We start from the raw sequence: 15,013 nt of genomic DNA on the forward strand, positions 1-15,013 counted from the left end.
GCTGACTAACGTGCCAGTTGCTCTCCTCCAGCCGCACGTGTTGGTGCAAGGCAGAGTGGAAGAGCCCAGGAGTGGCTGGGGAGGTGAGCAGTGTGGGCTGAGGACAGGCTGGAAGCTGTGCAGCCACCCTGGGCAGCTCTCAGCAGTGTCAGTGTTTGCCAAGCCCACGGATTCGCTACTGCTCTCTGAAAGCCAAAGTGGACACACACTTCCAGTTTCTCTGGCAAGGGACCAAAACTGGGCTGGCCAAAGGCCTGAGGCACAGAGGAGGCTGGCTCAGCAAGCTGTGTGCTAGCCATAGACAGAGGCATTTTTTTAAGGAACTCGTATTTTATATGTTGATTTGTTTCCTTCCCTTTTAAACACTGGTTCTGCTTTGGAGAGGGGAGCAAGAAAGCAAAATGACATGGAATGGGAGCCAGACCCTTCCCTAGGCACACTCTGGGTGCAAGTGGAAGCAGCTCCAGCTGTGCTTTCCTTCAGATAGTCCCCCAGCCCCTGACAGCCCCAGCAGCCTGTCAGTGTATGTCTCATCATCCTGCATTTGCTCTTGGTGTGACATTGCTCTTTTGGGGTAATACCCTGCCACTCCAGAGGTCAAAACTGATACAGTCATCTGTGACTTGCTATATGAAGGCACAGACTATTGCAGCCAGTCATAGTGAAAGTCTAGAATGATCTCCTGCAACTTCCAACTGCATTTCACATCATTTTAATAGAGGAAACTACCTCATTAAAAAGATAAAGTGTACTTTTGAATAGACCAGGGCTGCTGCCTTGTAAAGACTTGGAAATGTGTTCTGCGCTGCTGGAAAGAGTTCAGTGCTGCTTTTGACTTTAAGTGGAGAAAGACATTACATATCCACACTGAAAAATCCATTCACCCTGCTTTTTTAGCCTCTTCCTCTTAACCCTAGCACAAGCACACTCTCACACAAACAAACAAGCACACACTTCAATGTGTCCTCTGCTCTCTTGAGAAAAGCTGCTCATCTGGCTCCTCGTGGAACTTTGATCTCCTTCCCACTGCTCGCTCAACGTGGAACAGCCGTTCCCTGGCTCCAGCCACGAGCTTGCTTGATGACAGTGTTGTTTCTGGGGAAGTGCAGAGCAGCTGGAATGCCTCACTGGATGTGTCCTACTGGGGATTGCAGCTTTCAGCTGGTAGAAAACATTAATCACCACAGTGGAGATGTACACAGATTATCAGCGCTAAAAATCATGGGAAATTGAAGTGGTGGGAGGGATTTGGGGGAAAAGCCAGTTATGAAAATGGCCTGATTTTTCAGGCATGAGTCATACCATTTATTAAAATAGGCTTTTGTACTTTCTAAAGCTTCCTCAGTTCTATGAAATCAATGTAAAGCTAATATTTCTATCACTGCTGTGCATCAGCCTCCTTGAAAAAGTGGAAGAGAAAAGGCTGTTTGAGCTCCATGCAGATCCTGGGATTTTATGTCAGAACCAGAAGCTGAAAGAAGATTTGCATGGATGTTGCTATTTATATTTTATGTATCTGAACAGAAACTGTGAAGCAGCCAGGAGGAAGAAGCACCAAAGCTGCAACATTAAGTGCTCCCAAACAGAGAAAATCCGAAATAAATATTCTGATTTTTCTCATCTTAACACTAACATAAATGGTGGATGACCAGCTAAAATCCTTGCCAATGAAATTTCCAAACTCTAGGGATAGATGAGACAGTAAACAAATAATTGAACTCTATTAGTTAAATGGTCAATGCCCCAAAAGATATGGTTTTTTGTATAGCTGATGGTATAACCACAAGGCAATGCATCTAGGAAATGAGAATACAGGTTCCACTTGCTGCTGTGGAGCAGTGCTGTGTAGGGAAAGGAGGATGTGCAGGGCACAAATTATTCCCATTTTATGCTATTTGCGCAGTACAGTGCAGTTGTAATGGTGGGCCTGAGATATACAGAAAGAACAACAGCCAGTAAGAAAAGGGGAGAGAGGTTGTAATTGTAGGCATGCAATTCTGATAAATAGATTTTTAGGAAAGATAAAGAAATTCTGAAGAGGACTCCAGGAGGGCTAAAAAAGGATAGAATTTAGGGGGTGGTACTTATTGAGTTGGTTAAAGATATGTTTGAGAGTTGGCTTAATCTCTTCACAGATTTCTTTGCAAAGATTTTTGACCAGATCATACATAACTTTCTGATGAAGGTGTGACAAAATCCAGGGATTAGCAGCTAAAGTTAAGAAAATTCAGCTTTGAGTTGTTTATTCTCTGGAAGGGCAAGTGACTGAAGGCTTGAACAGCTTGTAAAGGGAAGATTAAAGTGGTCAATAAATGCCTTAAAGTATGAGCAAATTAATTTTTTTGCAAGATGAAAAGATAATTGTTAAATTCTGTTTCTGGGAAAAATTCTGTGGCCTGTATATGTGGGAGATTAGACTGGTGGGTTGTGAGCCTACCTCCAAAGTTTGACATCGGTGAATATGTGCTAGTGTTGGTGCCTTTCCTTCCAGGACAATAAATGTTCTTGTGTACTTTTATGGTTTTGGAATTTTCCAGTCACCATATTTTTCTTTACTCTCTTCAGTGCATTTCTTTCTGTTGCATAAGGTGCACATTGTAACATGAACATGTTGCCACCTGAACAGCTGTGAATTAAATTGGAGCCAGAAACATCGAGTCACCCCACCTTGCTCTTTGCATCACCCTCATAATGTACAAATGCAGGTCCTGACACTCATCAGCCACAACTTGACTGTTAAAGACAAACTGAAATGGGTGCCAGTTTGCTGTTCTATTCTGCACCATGAAGGGCAGTGAACTAATTCAGGAGTAGTAATGTTAATCCCTTTCTAGGGCAGCAACTTCCATTAGAGATACCTGGAGCAAGAACCTTGTCAGCTGCCACAAGTTTATCTGCTACTGCCTCTGAGTCAACACCCAGAGGTAACAAACTCTAAATTACCTTTAAAGAAACTGCTCCTGGACAAGTCTGTGCAACCCTCTCAGCATTCTGCCATCAGTTTGGAAAAGCTTTTCACTCCCACTTTTCTCTGCTGCTTGCAGCAAAGTGTGGGCTGCTAAAGCAGTTGAGCTGAGCACCCGTGACTGCACCTGGACCACTCACCCAGCAGCTACCAATGTAACAAACCCAACCTTCTATGTGTGCTCTGCATCCAGCATTCATGGAGTTGTGATTTACCAGGTATAAGGGCAAGCTTCTGGCTCTTGCTTGAAGTCAGCCACTGCACCCAAGGAGTGCTTTCAGAGGCAGCCAGCACCCACATCTGCCTCTCCCTCCTCCTCAACCTCTTCCTTCTGATCTGTGGTCTGGAAATTCCATTTTCCACACTTTCCAGATACAGTCAATCCTTAGGCAGAGTCACAGCCTGCACATTTAATCACAAATCATGAATTACTCAGATGACTAAAAAAAAAAAGAGCCCCATGAGGCATGGTAGTAATTTTGGTGAGAGCCTTTACTTGATGGTGTATGAACAAGGAGGCAGCCTGAGCTATATTGCTCCTATTTGTATTTTTAGCTTCTTTTTAAATGTGTAAAAAATTACATGATGTTACATGATATGTGAGCTATCCTTAGAAATTAGGAAGTTAAAATAGGAAAGTCAAGGAGCATGCCAAATTCTATTCTGATGCTACGTGTCCCAAGCATTTTGGCTGCAAATCCCTTGTTGTGTAAATCATATACAAATATTCTTCAACATAGAGTCACTGGACTTAGCTTTTCCACTTGCCCTCATTTATTGTATAAAAATTTGCGCTTCTATGGACTGAAATAGTTACTGCAGAGATAAATGGCTTCAGTGGAAAACCTAAGCCTTGCTGTTTTAAGTCTATAAATATTACAATATTTAATTCAAAACAAGTATTGTTGTTATAAAATATGTTCAGTATTGTGGCATAAAAATGTTTACATTATCTAGTTTCATGGTCAGTAACTCTTGAATTTCAGAGTGCTTGACAATGTCTGTAGCATGAGTGTGTGTTTATCTCTGATTATCATAATTTCTCATTACTGTCAGAGCACTTAAGTTAATGACACAAACAACAGAATAAATTTAGTTAAAAATGGTGGCATTGTAATATTTAACTTGACTCAGAAACCCTACTGATATTTCTTACATTGTGAATGGCTGGCCACAACAGCTCTATTTCCAAGGAAGCATTTGTGGAGCCCTCTTTCATTTAAGATTATGAATCACAATAGTGCTGAATAAGTAGAGCTTGCATTTTTAAGACTGAATTTGAGATGGCCTCAAAAAATTTATTTTGTCTTTAAATTAGGTTATTCTAATAATGTGGTAAGATATTGATAGATATTGCTACTTTTACTTATCGTGTCAGTGATCTTAAAATGAAACTGGTAGCTGCAAACGCCTACGTACTAACTCTGCCTCTGATAGCAAATCCTTTGGGGGAACGTAGGCAGATTGCCAAATCTCTCCTCCTCTACTTCCGTTCTTCAAGAATAGTGAGTGTCAAATAAGCGTTGTTTAATAGTATTGCATATGATATGTATCCAAAATGGGGAGCACAGTAGCAGTGTGTGCCTGCGAAAATTAATGTGTCAGAACAAAGCAGAGAGTTACTTGTGATGCTAAATTGGACTAAACAAAGCCATTTTGCATCCCTGAGGACTCAACAGATTCAGCATCCAAAGGAAGCAGACAAAAGCCAGGTGGCACTGGCTCTTCTGAAGATCTTTGACAGAACCAGGCAATCTAAGGGATGCTTTACAGCCTGTGCCACACAACTCTGGGGCAGATGGCTTGTGGGGCAGCTTGGGCAGTTCAAAAAGTTCCTATGCTGATTATTCCTTGTGTCCCAAAGGTAGAAGTGCATTTGTACAGACAGTGGTGTCCCTGACAGTGACCCAGGCAGGCAAGGGACATGCTTCTTTGCAAGATGGTCTGACCTCATAAGGCAGTTTCTGCGCCCACACAGAAGACGGTGCCCTCGGGATCATATCTAGGACTGGCATCTTCCTTATTGTCTGGGTGACTTGACATCCCTGGAGAAGGTGACTGGACTGGACTTTTTCTTCTTTGAGGTTATTTCTTCAGCTCACAAACAACAAATGACGTACTGGCAGATTATATGTGAATGCAGCCTATTTTGCAAGGTGTGGTGTAGTTCTGTAGCTCCATAAAGAGTAACCTGAGACACAGGGGGATGTTCAGAAGGGATGAGAGCAAGAAAGACTGTGTTTAGGATGAGAATGAAAGGAAAGCAGGTCAGCAGGGCACCAGGCTCTGGGTCTTGTGTAGCACCTTGGACTCTGCTGGTTTTTGGACCCATGTGTTGGGCAGAGGAAAGAGCAAGGTAAAAGTTCTGTGTCTGCAGTAGGAGGCCAAGTGACTGAGACATGTAGTCAGTGTAATCATTGACTGACCTCAGTGCATACCTGTGGTGTTGTTCACACTTTACACATAAATATCTATAGCCCACCAGTTTTCATAATTCAATATTACAAGAAATGCAGTTTATAAACTGGGAAAATCCAGAATCTGGATTCTTCATTGCAAAGGTCAATTGTGAGAAATTATTTCAGTGGAACGTGATCACAGAAGCTGGATGAAAATGGAGAAAAATGCTGCCAAGCACCTACTGCAGCTATTTTAATTGCTGCAGTACTGATGCAGAGAGTACTCCAGAGAGCTTTCCTGCAATCACAACCTGCAGGAGCCAAAGCACTTTCAGGACCTGGCACTGAGCTCCATCCAGCTACTGTGTTTTTCATCACAGCATCGGTGGTAGTGAAGGCGTAGATGTTATTGTTGTATGCTGGGGGTAGGCTTGTTGCTCCTGCTCTGACACCAGCAGCCTGGGGCTTGCTCTCCCAAGGTTGTAATTAAGATTTTTGTTCATTATGTAAGAAATGATTTTTGGCCAGGTGCCTGTTCCCAAACCTTGTGTGTCCGTGCAAGGGGGGGGGAAGTGGCCTGCAGGAAATGTCTGGGACACAGTGTCTGTGGTGAACAAGACAGAGGAAATACACAGGTCTTGATTCTTTGCTGCCCTGTAGCTCTGAACAAGGTAGTTGGACAGAATTCCCAGGGGCTAGCCTAGACTGATGAATTTACACAAAACTTGACATAAGGAGCTAAGTCTGGTCTGTAGCAACCAGCAGCAGCAAGAAACATACAGAGGTAGACCATTATGCAACCTGTCACAGAGAGGTAATTCTATTACTCTCTATATATTCTATTCTATTTCCACTGGACAATAAGAAGTGCATTTCATTAAAGTAGTATAAAAGATTCTTCTCAGAATTTGCCACAACAATTCCTAGTTTGTTTTTGCTGCTGTAAAGGGTGTATATTGGAGCCACCTGTGTGAAGGTGACCACTTTCCTCCTCTTTCTGAGGCTGCACAGGGGAAGAGGAGAGCTCTGACCATTGCATCCTTAAAGCAAGGTCTGTAGTGCACAAGTTGCTCATGGGTAGGCTTGGATTTCTTTCTGTGCCTACCAGGCATAGACTTTTGTATCCATTTCTTTTCCTAGTGTCCAACAAGCACCATTTTATGGACAGCAACTTGCTCTACCAGTGCAGAATGAATTTCCGGCGGCGGCGGCGATTAATGGAGCTCCTCACTGAGAAATCTCGCTTGATGCCAGAAAGCCATGACAGCCCATTTTGCCTGCGCAAACAGAACCATGACAACAGGAAACACACCAGTTTTCTCTCAGGTGACTCATTAATTATACTGCTGTTTGTAGAGTGACTCCATGGAGTATTAAAAAATTGGTTTTGGACAAGGGGTTTCAGTGTTAGAAAAAAATGCAGGGCTGAATATTATAGATCCCTCTTCACAGGGATTGTCCATTCACTCATTTTACCAAACCTATAACTCCTTGGGGTGTACCTGTATCAACATCCTTTCAGATGCTGGTCCAAATTTGGGGTCCATGTTTAAACTGAACTGGTTGAAGTCCTCCAAACTCAAAGTAATTTGTCATACATGCTATGGGGAGTTTTCAAGAAGATTAGAAGTGAGGGGAAAGAGCTCTGCAGCATTTTTGTACAGTAATAAGTAGGAACTACTGAAAGAAGGGGAAGGAAAACTGGAAAAACATTCCTTATGTTGAAATGCCTCTTAGAAGACACTGCAATGGGAGCAGTTCAGCCATCCTGTTAGTTACAGCATTACTCTCATGCAGTGACTCTTCTAACAGTGTAGGGATACACTAACCCATTCCCAGTGTTGTCAGTGAAAACATGGCTTGTTGCTGTTTTTTTTAAAAAGAAACAGAGCAGCTTAATAACTGGTACCAGCTCCCTTTCTCTGTTTTGTCTCTGCTTGCAGTGAGTCCCACCAAGGAGATAAAGATCGTGTCGGCAGTGCGGAGGAGCAGCATGAGTAGCTGTGGCAGCAGCGGGTACTTCAGCAGTAGCCCAACGCTCAGCAGCAGTCCCCCCGTGCTCTGCAACCCCAAATCTGGTGAGCACCAGCATGGCTTACGATGCACAGCAGCCAGGGTGCAGACATCTCTGTGGGGAGAAGGCAATGTGAAGAATGCCTATCATTATGCCTAAGCCTCTGTTTCCAAGAATACATTAAAAATTCACAGTGTCACAGGTTTTGTAGGCCAGAGGGAACTATTATCATCTTCTAGCCTGAAGTTCTGTTGAACAGAAGCCAGACATCTGCCTCCAGTAATCTCTACGTCAAGTCCATAATTGTGGTTTGAGCTGCAGTTTATCTCTTAGGACGACGTGCAGTCAGAGGCCTAGATTTGCCTCTTCACTGCCAAGCTCTGAACCAATTCAAATCTCCTCCTAAAGACATTCTTTTGGTGCAAGTCAGAGGAGAGTTTAACTATCCAGTGACTGCTTGAGCTGCAATGGAATAACACCTCTCAGAAAACAGCAGGCTCTAAAAAAACTGAGACAGCATTGTTTCAGCCTGTCAGAGACCATTTGAACATTTTAATTTGTTTTAAGTCTTACACTGGTCTGTTTCAGAAGGTAGAAATAGTGTGGAAGCTTATTTTCCTTTCGAAAGGATTTCCTATCCCATGCCGGAAGGTTAAACACACCCATTCTTCCACAGTTCACTTAAAATTGTTTCTTACTGTACATCTGGGAAGGGAAAAACAGACCAAGATACATATTGTTTCAGCCTCTCTGTTTCCCTCAGAAATAGCCCTGAATATCAAACAGGGCCCCTGCTTCCCTTTGAGCTCCTTATTATTTCAAATACACCAAGACTCTGCCAGTGGTGTGGGGAGTACTGTACAGCGGGGGAAGGCTTCAGTGGGTATGTGTAATCTTCACGTTCAGAGGGATGTTGGCATTTGAAGTGATTACAAGAGAGTGCCTCAAGCACTGGGTGAATGCTGTTCAAAGCATTGACCATTTACTCCAGAGATGAGCAAGCTAAAGTGCATTTCATTCCTGCTGTGCAGAGTGGCCATCAGAAAGGGAAGGATATTTTCCCTCTCTCTTCTTTTAGCACATTTCCTTCTCTGCTTAAGCTCCACTGGGAATTCGGTATGAAGCTCTGAACTAAAATAATTGGAAGGACTCAGTAGGATTATATGCTCATAACCCCTCCAGCAGACCTGCTGCCCAGCAGAGGAAATGCTGTCAGTTCTAGTGGCCATTGCATCTTCGGGGTGTGTTGCTGTTGGGTGTTCAGCACCACCTACCAATATGCTCACCCCTTCATGCAAGGGGCTTGCCCCTGTATCATAACAGTATCATGTTTTGGCAGAATATCTCTCAGGTATGTTTTCCAGAAATGCTCTGGTAGCTTTTGTATGGGTAGCTCTTTGTCCCCAGTACATTAATTACATCCTGGAAAATTTTCTGGGACAGATAAAACAGCATTCATGTGCTATCCATAAATGTGTGTGTTATCTGAAGTATGCCAACTATTCTGGTCATTTACTGTTCTGATTTTATATGAAGTGTCAGGCCGTGAGTAGTGAGAACAAGTTTATTTTAATGCAGCTGATTACACAACACTGGAAGAAAAAGAATAGGCTGACGTTGCTCTTGCATAAATTTTTTAGAAGAAATTTTCCCTTAGGACTAGTTTTCAAGCTGTGAATAGCTTTAACAGACTCATATTTGAAAGAGGACAGCAGTGGGCTTATAAACAGACTGGTTTTTAAGAATTATACAATTTCTGGCAATGTAGGGTTATTTCTCCCAGCGCACAAGTACAGATCCGCACGTCAGCTTGTATAGGTTAACATAAGGCTGTCAGATGTAAATGTTACGAGGAATTCTAAATCCTCTGCTGACTATAAGGAGACTTTGTTCACAAATAGCTTCCTGCTATCCAGACCCAGAGTGTGTTGCTGAATTACATGCTAATGAACACAAGGCAGAGGTGTATTTGTTGTAAGATCTGGTCTCTTGCAGTCAAACACTTAAAAAACACCCAGGTCATGACTTGACCAATCATGTAGAAAAACAATCATCAAACAAAAAAGAAAAGTTCTGGAGGTATAATGAAGGGAGGCACATAAGAGAGCTCTGCATGGATGATTTACCTGATTCTGACTTGTCAAATGAGCACAGTCATTCAGGTTTTTTCACATTGACCAGACATGCTCTGCAGAGTATAACAGTGACTAAATGACAGTTCATCAAAATGCATGGGAAAGTAAAAAAAACAAAGTATTGGTCTGTCTGCTAGAATTCTCCCTGCTCCCATGAATGTCATTAAGAAATTCAAGAATGTCTTCAAATACCATCTGTGAGAAATTTTGTCTCCCACCTGTGACTGAATAGAGAGAGACTGTCAAAATTATTTATCACTAAAAGAAGAAAAGCCATAATATTAAGGGTGAAGCAGACAAATGTGTTGAACAGCATATATCTTTATGTTGTCCTTTGTCTGTGAAGCATTTATGGACAGATAAAAAATGGTACGCAGGATGGTATTGATTTGATCTGGCAGAACTTCAAATTTAATTTATTTGGAGGAAAATGATGCCATTACGTAGGAAGGCAATGGGGACCTGCAGAAACTTACTGCTATTTCCTTTCATTTAAAATCCCAAACACCTGTAGGTTACTTCATCTGTCCCTGGATAAGATGGGAGTTACAGGTCTGTGCCTACGGTTGCAGAAATCTCTTGAGATAATTCCTCGCCCTAGCAGGATTTTCTTGCTACTCAATTCTGTGATTCAAACACAACTCAAATGAAATAGCAGAGAGCACCCAACAAGCACACAGTGAGTTGTGAAGGAAAGCTGCTCTGTGCCAGGAAGGTTGGTCACTTGTTTCAACACTGGATACAAGAAAAGCCACTTTGTTTTTTTGTGATAGTGTTTAGGAGATTTTGATTGCGGACAACAGTCTTTTTGGCTAAATGCCCCAGTTTTCCAAAGATCTCATCATTTATACTCAGAATTATTCTGCAGGCTTTTCCTTGGTTCTCTTACTGCTTTCAAGCAAGTCTGCAAGAATTGAAAGCTTGTATGGGAAGTGGGCCCAAAAAGATGTATCCTGACACTGTATCTTATTTATTAGGAGAAACTCCAGAGGAATATTTTTATTGAATATTCATTTCTGTACCTCCACAGTATTAAAGAGACCTGTGACTGCTGATGAACTCTTGATGCCTGGAGCCCCATATGTTAGAAAAACTTTTACGGTATGTCTCCAGTATTTTCTTTATTTTCTGAATGTTATATGCATAGGGCAGTCTAAACAGACATTTTCTGATGGGATAATTAGAACTTATTTGTATTTGCTGAGGTTTATACTTTAAAAATCCCAAACTCCGTAATAAGTACTTCCACAAATTTCAAGTCTGATTCAGCGCTTGTTTATTCTGTCTTTATGCCAGTGTGATACTTAAAAGGGATGTAAAACTACATAAAGCCAATAACATTTATATTATATAAACTCATCTGGACTTGGTGCTCCTCCTCTGCAGGAATGGATCACCTACCCAAACCGGTAGCAGGGTAGGGTTTCTGGGGTTTCTAGCAGGGTCTTTCTATATGATGAGGTAGAAAATTTGACTCACATACATTATTAGAGTCTTTCTTTAGTGATATTCTTGAACCTAGTCATTGGAATCATTGCTTTTACAGCCTCCTAGTTTAACAGAAAAACTTCATTCAAAGCAAGAGGAGTTATTTGGATAGAGCCTTTCCCATGAGTGACATAGCAGCCTATATTCTAATATGTGTTGGAAGTACAGGGATCTTGAAATTACATCTCAGACTATTTAGAAATTGCCCCCATGAATTTCATGGAGCTGCTTAAAGTGATCATGTCCTTTCTTCTTTCCAGATTGTTGGTGATGCTGTGGGCTGGGGCTTTGTGGTGCGGGGAAGCAAACCCTGCCACATCCAGGCTGTGGACCCCAGTGGGCCAGCAGCCGCGGCTGGAATGAAGGTAGGTTCTCAAAATGGGATGATTTCCCAGGGAAATTTGTGCTGCTCTGAGGTCTTGTGCTGCCAGTATCTGGGAATGGAGAGGTGATTTTGTTTCCAGTGTTCAGTGCCTTTGTCTCAGTTTCAGGCATTTGTGCACAGTGAGTTCTGTTGCCTTTAAACCCCCTCCTGTTTCTTTTCTTCTGTCCTTGAGATTCTTGAAGTCTCTTTTTCACATGAGACTTGATTGTCTGTTCCAGCTTGCTTTCTTGATCTTTTCACTTTTTGAGGTGGGTTTTGCTAAAGTGGTTGGCTGGTTTTAGTGGTGTTCTTATTTTTTGATGGATTTTTTTATTTAATTTTTTTATTTTCATGTTTTTTCAACTCTGCACAATTTTAGATTCCCTTTTTACTTTCTAATTTATGCGACTATTGGTGTGCAGCTTCTGGACTGTTTAGGAACAGGCAAAGTCAGACGTACCTCATGAAAGTGAAGCTAACATTGCCCATTGTTCAGTCTAAAGCAATTAAGATTCAAGACAATTTGGAACGAACAACAGATGATACTTTCATAAAGAGCTGAAATAACTTCATAAGTGATTTAAGAATCAATAAATAGACATTCCACTTCTAGCTTTTGCACTGCAATGCAGAGCCCATTGACTTACCTGTGGGCTTGGATCACATCCTGCATATATCTGTGAATTAATCTCTGCCTTGTACAAAGAGAAAAATAAAGAAAAAAAAGTATTATATTAAATACAGATAAAAGCGAGTTTTAATAAAAGTTAGCTGCTACAGCTGCTCCGATGACCAGAAAGATCAAACTACCCATTTATGCCATGCTTTATTGTATGGCAGCAACACAGATGTAGGTTTCAGGTGTATTCCATATGTTTGCCATGAAGTTTTTCCAGTTGCCTCTCACCTGTCTATTCACACCCACCAAGCTGGAGGCCACAGCTCCAGGGATGCACATCCTGCTCACTGCATGGTGCCAGGGTGCTCACTGCCATGGGACCCTCCTTAGCACGAGCAGGACAGGGGTTCCTGCTCTCTGCCTGCTAATTCTTTTTTTAATGGAACTTTCAGGAACCTACTGCCTTGGAATTTTTTTTTTTTAGTACAGGTAGGCAAAACCCCTGGGACAGGGACTGGCAGCTGCAGAGCTTGTTGGAGCATGTAGCACACAGACACATCCTGCTGGCAAAGAAGCTTGAGTTCTGAGGGAGCTGGAATTTTTATTTTAATGTTTTATACAACACCTAAATATAATTACAGTTAAGATTTTTATATGAAGAGTATGATTTTCAAATAATGATCCTGCCTAAAATTTAAAGGGCCTAAATTTAAAAATAATTTATTAATTCATGTGTATATTCTAGATCCTGAACTTGACAGTTTAGTATTTTACTGCACCTTTTATTCTCTGAATATAGAGGCTAGCTGTACAGTGGAGCAATTCTGAAACCTGACACTGTGGTGTCATATGTGTAATCCCATGGGTTGGAGAGGTCTACCTGAACCATTCAAGATTGAAGAATGCAAAATAGTTCACTGTCCTGAAAGGAGCAAACAGTGCTGTAAAACTGGAATATAATGCCTTGCTTTTACACAAGGACAGATCTGATTATTTTCAAAGCTGTTATCTTTACATGAAATGGTTTTCCAGAGCAGAATTGCACATAAAAATTTATAGCTGTATATGAGATGATCCCCTCTTTAGATACAAAAATTGTTGCCTAAAAAATTTTTAGCCAAATGAAGAGATGGTGTTTTTCTTTGAAAATAAGAGCTTTTGTTAGATGTTCTCATGGCAATAAGTATGTAAATCATATTGCAGTATTTGAAATTTTAAAAAAATCTATGTCACTTAATCCATCTGTTTACAGAACTCCTCAATCTGGCAAATTTAAAGAAAACGAATGACAGGCTTTAGATGACAGCTCCTTGAAATTAAATATTCCCCTGTGTGGAAGCTGCAGGAAGGGCAGTTAGAAAACAGGCTGCTGGGCACGGTAACTTCTGGTGGGCTGGTGCAAGAGGCTTTTGTCTGCAAAAAGAGTGCTACACCAAAGAAGCGCTAACAGGGAGAGTTGGCTATGATGAAAAGGGCAAGAATTTGAAGAAGAGCCAAGCCTTGGCGTTGCAGTTTGTAGAAAAGTTCTTGGCAGTAGCAGCAGGGATTTTCCTCCTAAGGAGATGCATCCACTGTAATTGTTTTTAGAATGTCTTTATTTGTAAAGCTTGTGATTTTGCACTTGCCTGTTTTGGAGAGCACTATTTTCCTGTCTTTGCATTATACTGAACATACTGTTGAGAGAGGACTGCTGCCCACAATCTCATTGTAGCACCTTAGTTTGTGCATTTAAAATTCTATCTTTCATCACAGAAAGCAGTAAACACTCCAGGCTTAACCTACCTGCTGGACTTACTGGTGGTTTGCTTTCAGTTTGAGCTTGTCTGAGTTCTTGGCCTGCTCCAAAGTGCTTTGAATTGGGAATCTGAACAGAAAACTCAATGAGCTCGGGACACTGGCTGCCCGCAGTGGCAGTGGCTGGGCACGGAGCGAGCGGCTGGGACTCGTGGGCTCTGTCACACACGTGCACCTCAGCATAGCAGCACTTGCCTTCTCCTCATGTGTGACATCCTCTTCCAGGGGAATTTTCAGAGAACTTATTTCTGACAAAATCCATACTAGAGTGTTCTGCTAAAGATGTGTGAGAGGCTATAAGCTCTAAGACTTGATACCTCTTCTGGGGCTGGTAAATAGGATTACCACTCAGAGTCTGAAATTTCAGGTGTGAAGCTGAGAAAATAATTCAATAAATATCTAGTCAGTTAGCTTTATTAAAGTAGTTTTGGACCTGGTTTGCTGAAGTATGTTTGCCTGTGACAGCATTGTGAGGAGAGTGGTTGCTGTAAGTGCATTAACAAGAGGGAGCTGGAGGCGACGCGAGGCTATGAAAGGAGTCAGTGTTGCGATGCGTTCTTCTGAGTTATTTGCAGCTCTGTTTAGCTCTCTGCTGTCGTCAGCAGTGCAGACAGGAACAGCAGGATTTTGAAGTTCCCAAGTTGCTTTAATATTCATTATTGACTGCTGAAAAATCTGCAGATGACACTGCTAAATATTGCCAGTTGTTGTCAGTAAAACTCTTTTTCTCTTTTTTCAGTGATTTATTATGTAAGTTCATTTCTGTTTTAAGGTAATTTAAGTATTTTTTGAAAAGTTACAACTTGACTTCAAACTGGTGACTTAAATTATGCATCACAATGTTATTTAGTGTGACATAAATGCAACAGAGTGTGATGGAACAAGCAGACCTAGCTAAGTATGAGGCCTGTGAAAGAGACAATTTAATCACTCATTTTGTTGATCATCTGTTCTTCCCCTTGGCTGGAGAAATCAGTGCCCTGCTCAAACTGTCAAAAGAAAGCTATCTGATTCCTTAAACTGATTCTTAGCAAATGAGTACTTATAGCTGTTACACCTATGGTGCTCAAATCCTACAAATTGCCAGTGGCTGTTTAAGCTTTTCAAGCCTAGTTCTTCTTTAATTCAGCAGCAGGGAGTCAGCAGCAGGGAGTTTGAAGGACCATGTGTTGTCACTGGTACCAACACCTTCTGTTTGGAGCTCAGCTTGGGAACTGTAATGTGCAGCCAGGACC

The 15,013-nt window shown here is 41.7% G+C and overlaps 1 protein-coding gene across 5 annotated transcripts in view; it reads left to right on the forward strand.

Annotated features, from left to right (window-relative positions):
* Positions 1–15,013, forward strand: part of DEPTOR (DEP domain containing MTOR interacting protein) — an 81,356-nt gene that overhangs the window by 42,172 nt on the left and 24,171 nt on the right. For 4 of the 5 annotated variants that reach the window (XM_033512424.1, XM_033512425.1, XM_033512426.1 and 1 more), the window contains 5 exons: positions 2,835–2,924; positions 6,505–6,690; positions 7,308–7,442; positions 10,544–10,614; positions 11,262–11,366. In XM_033512424.1, coding sequence (XP_033368315.1) covers positions 2,835–2,924; positions 6,505–6,690; positions 7,308–7,442; positions 10,544–10,614; positions 11,262–11,366 — 587 coding nt within the window. The remainder of the gene's footprint in view (positions 1–2,834; positions 2,925–6,504; positions 6,691–7,307; positions 7,443–10,543; positions 10,615–11,261; positions 11,367–15,013) is intronic. The other variant, XM_015617662.2, reaches the window with a different exon arrangement.

Source organism: Parus major, chromosome 2 (genome assembly GCF_001522545.3).
Source record: "Parus major isolate Abel chromosome 2, Parus_major1.1, whole genome shotgun sequence".
In the NCBI taxonomy this organism is placed as follows: domain Eukaryota; kingdom Metazoa; phylum Chordata; class Aves; order Passeriformes; family Paridae; genus Parus; species Parus major.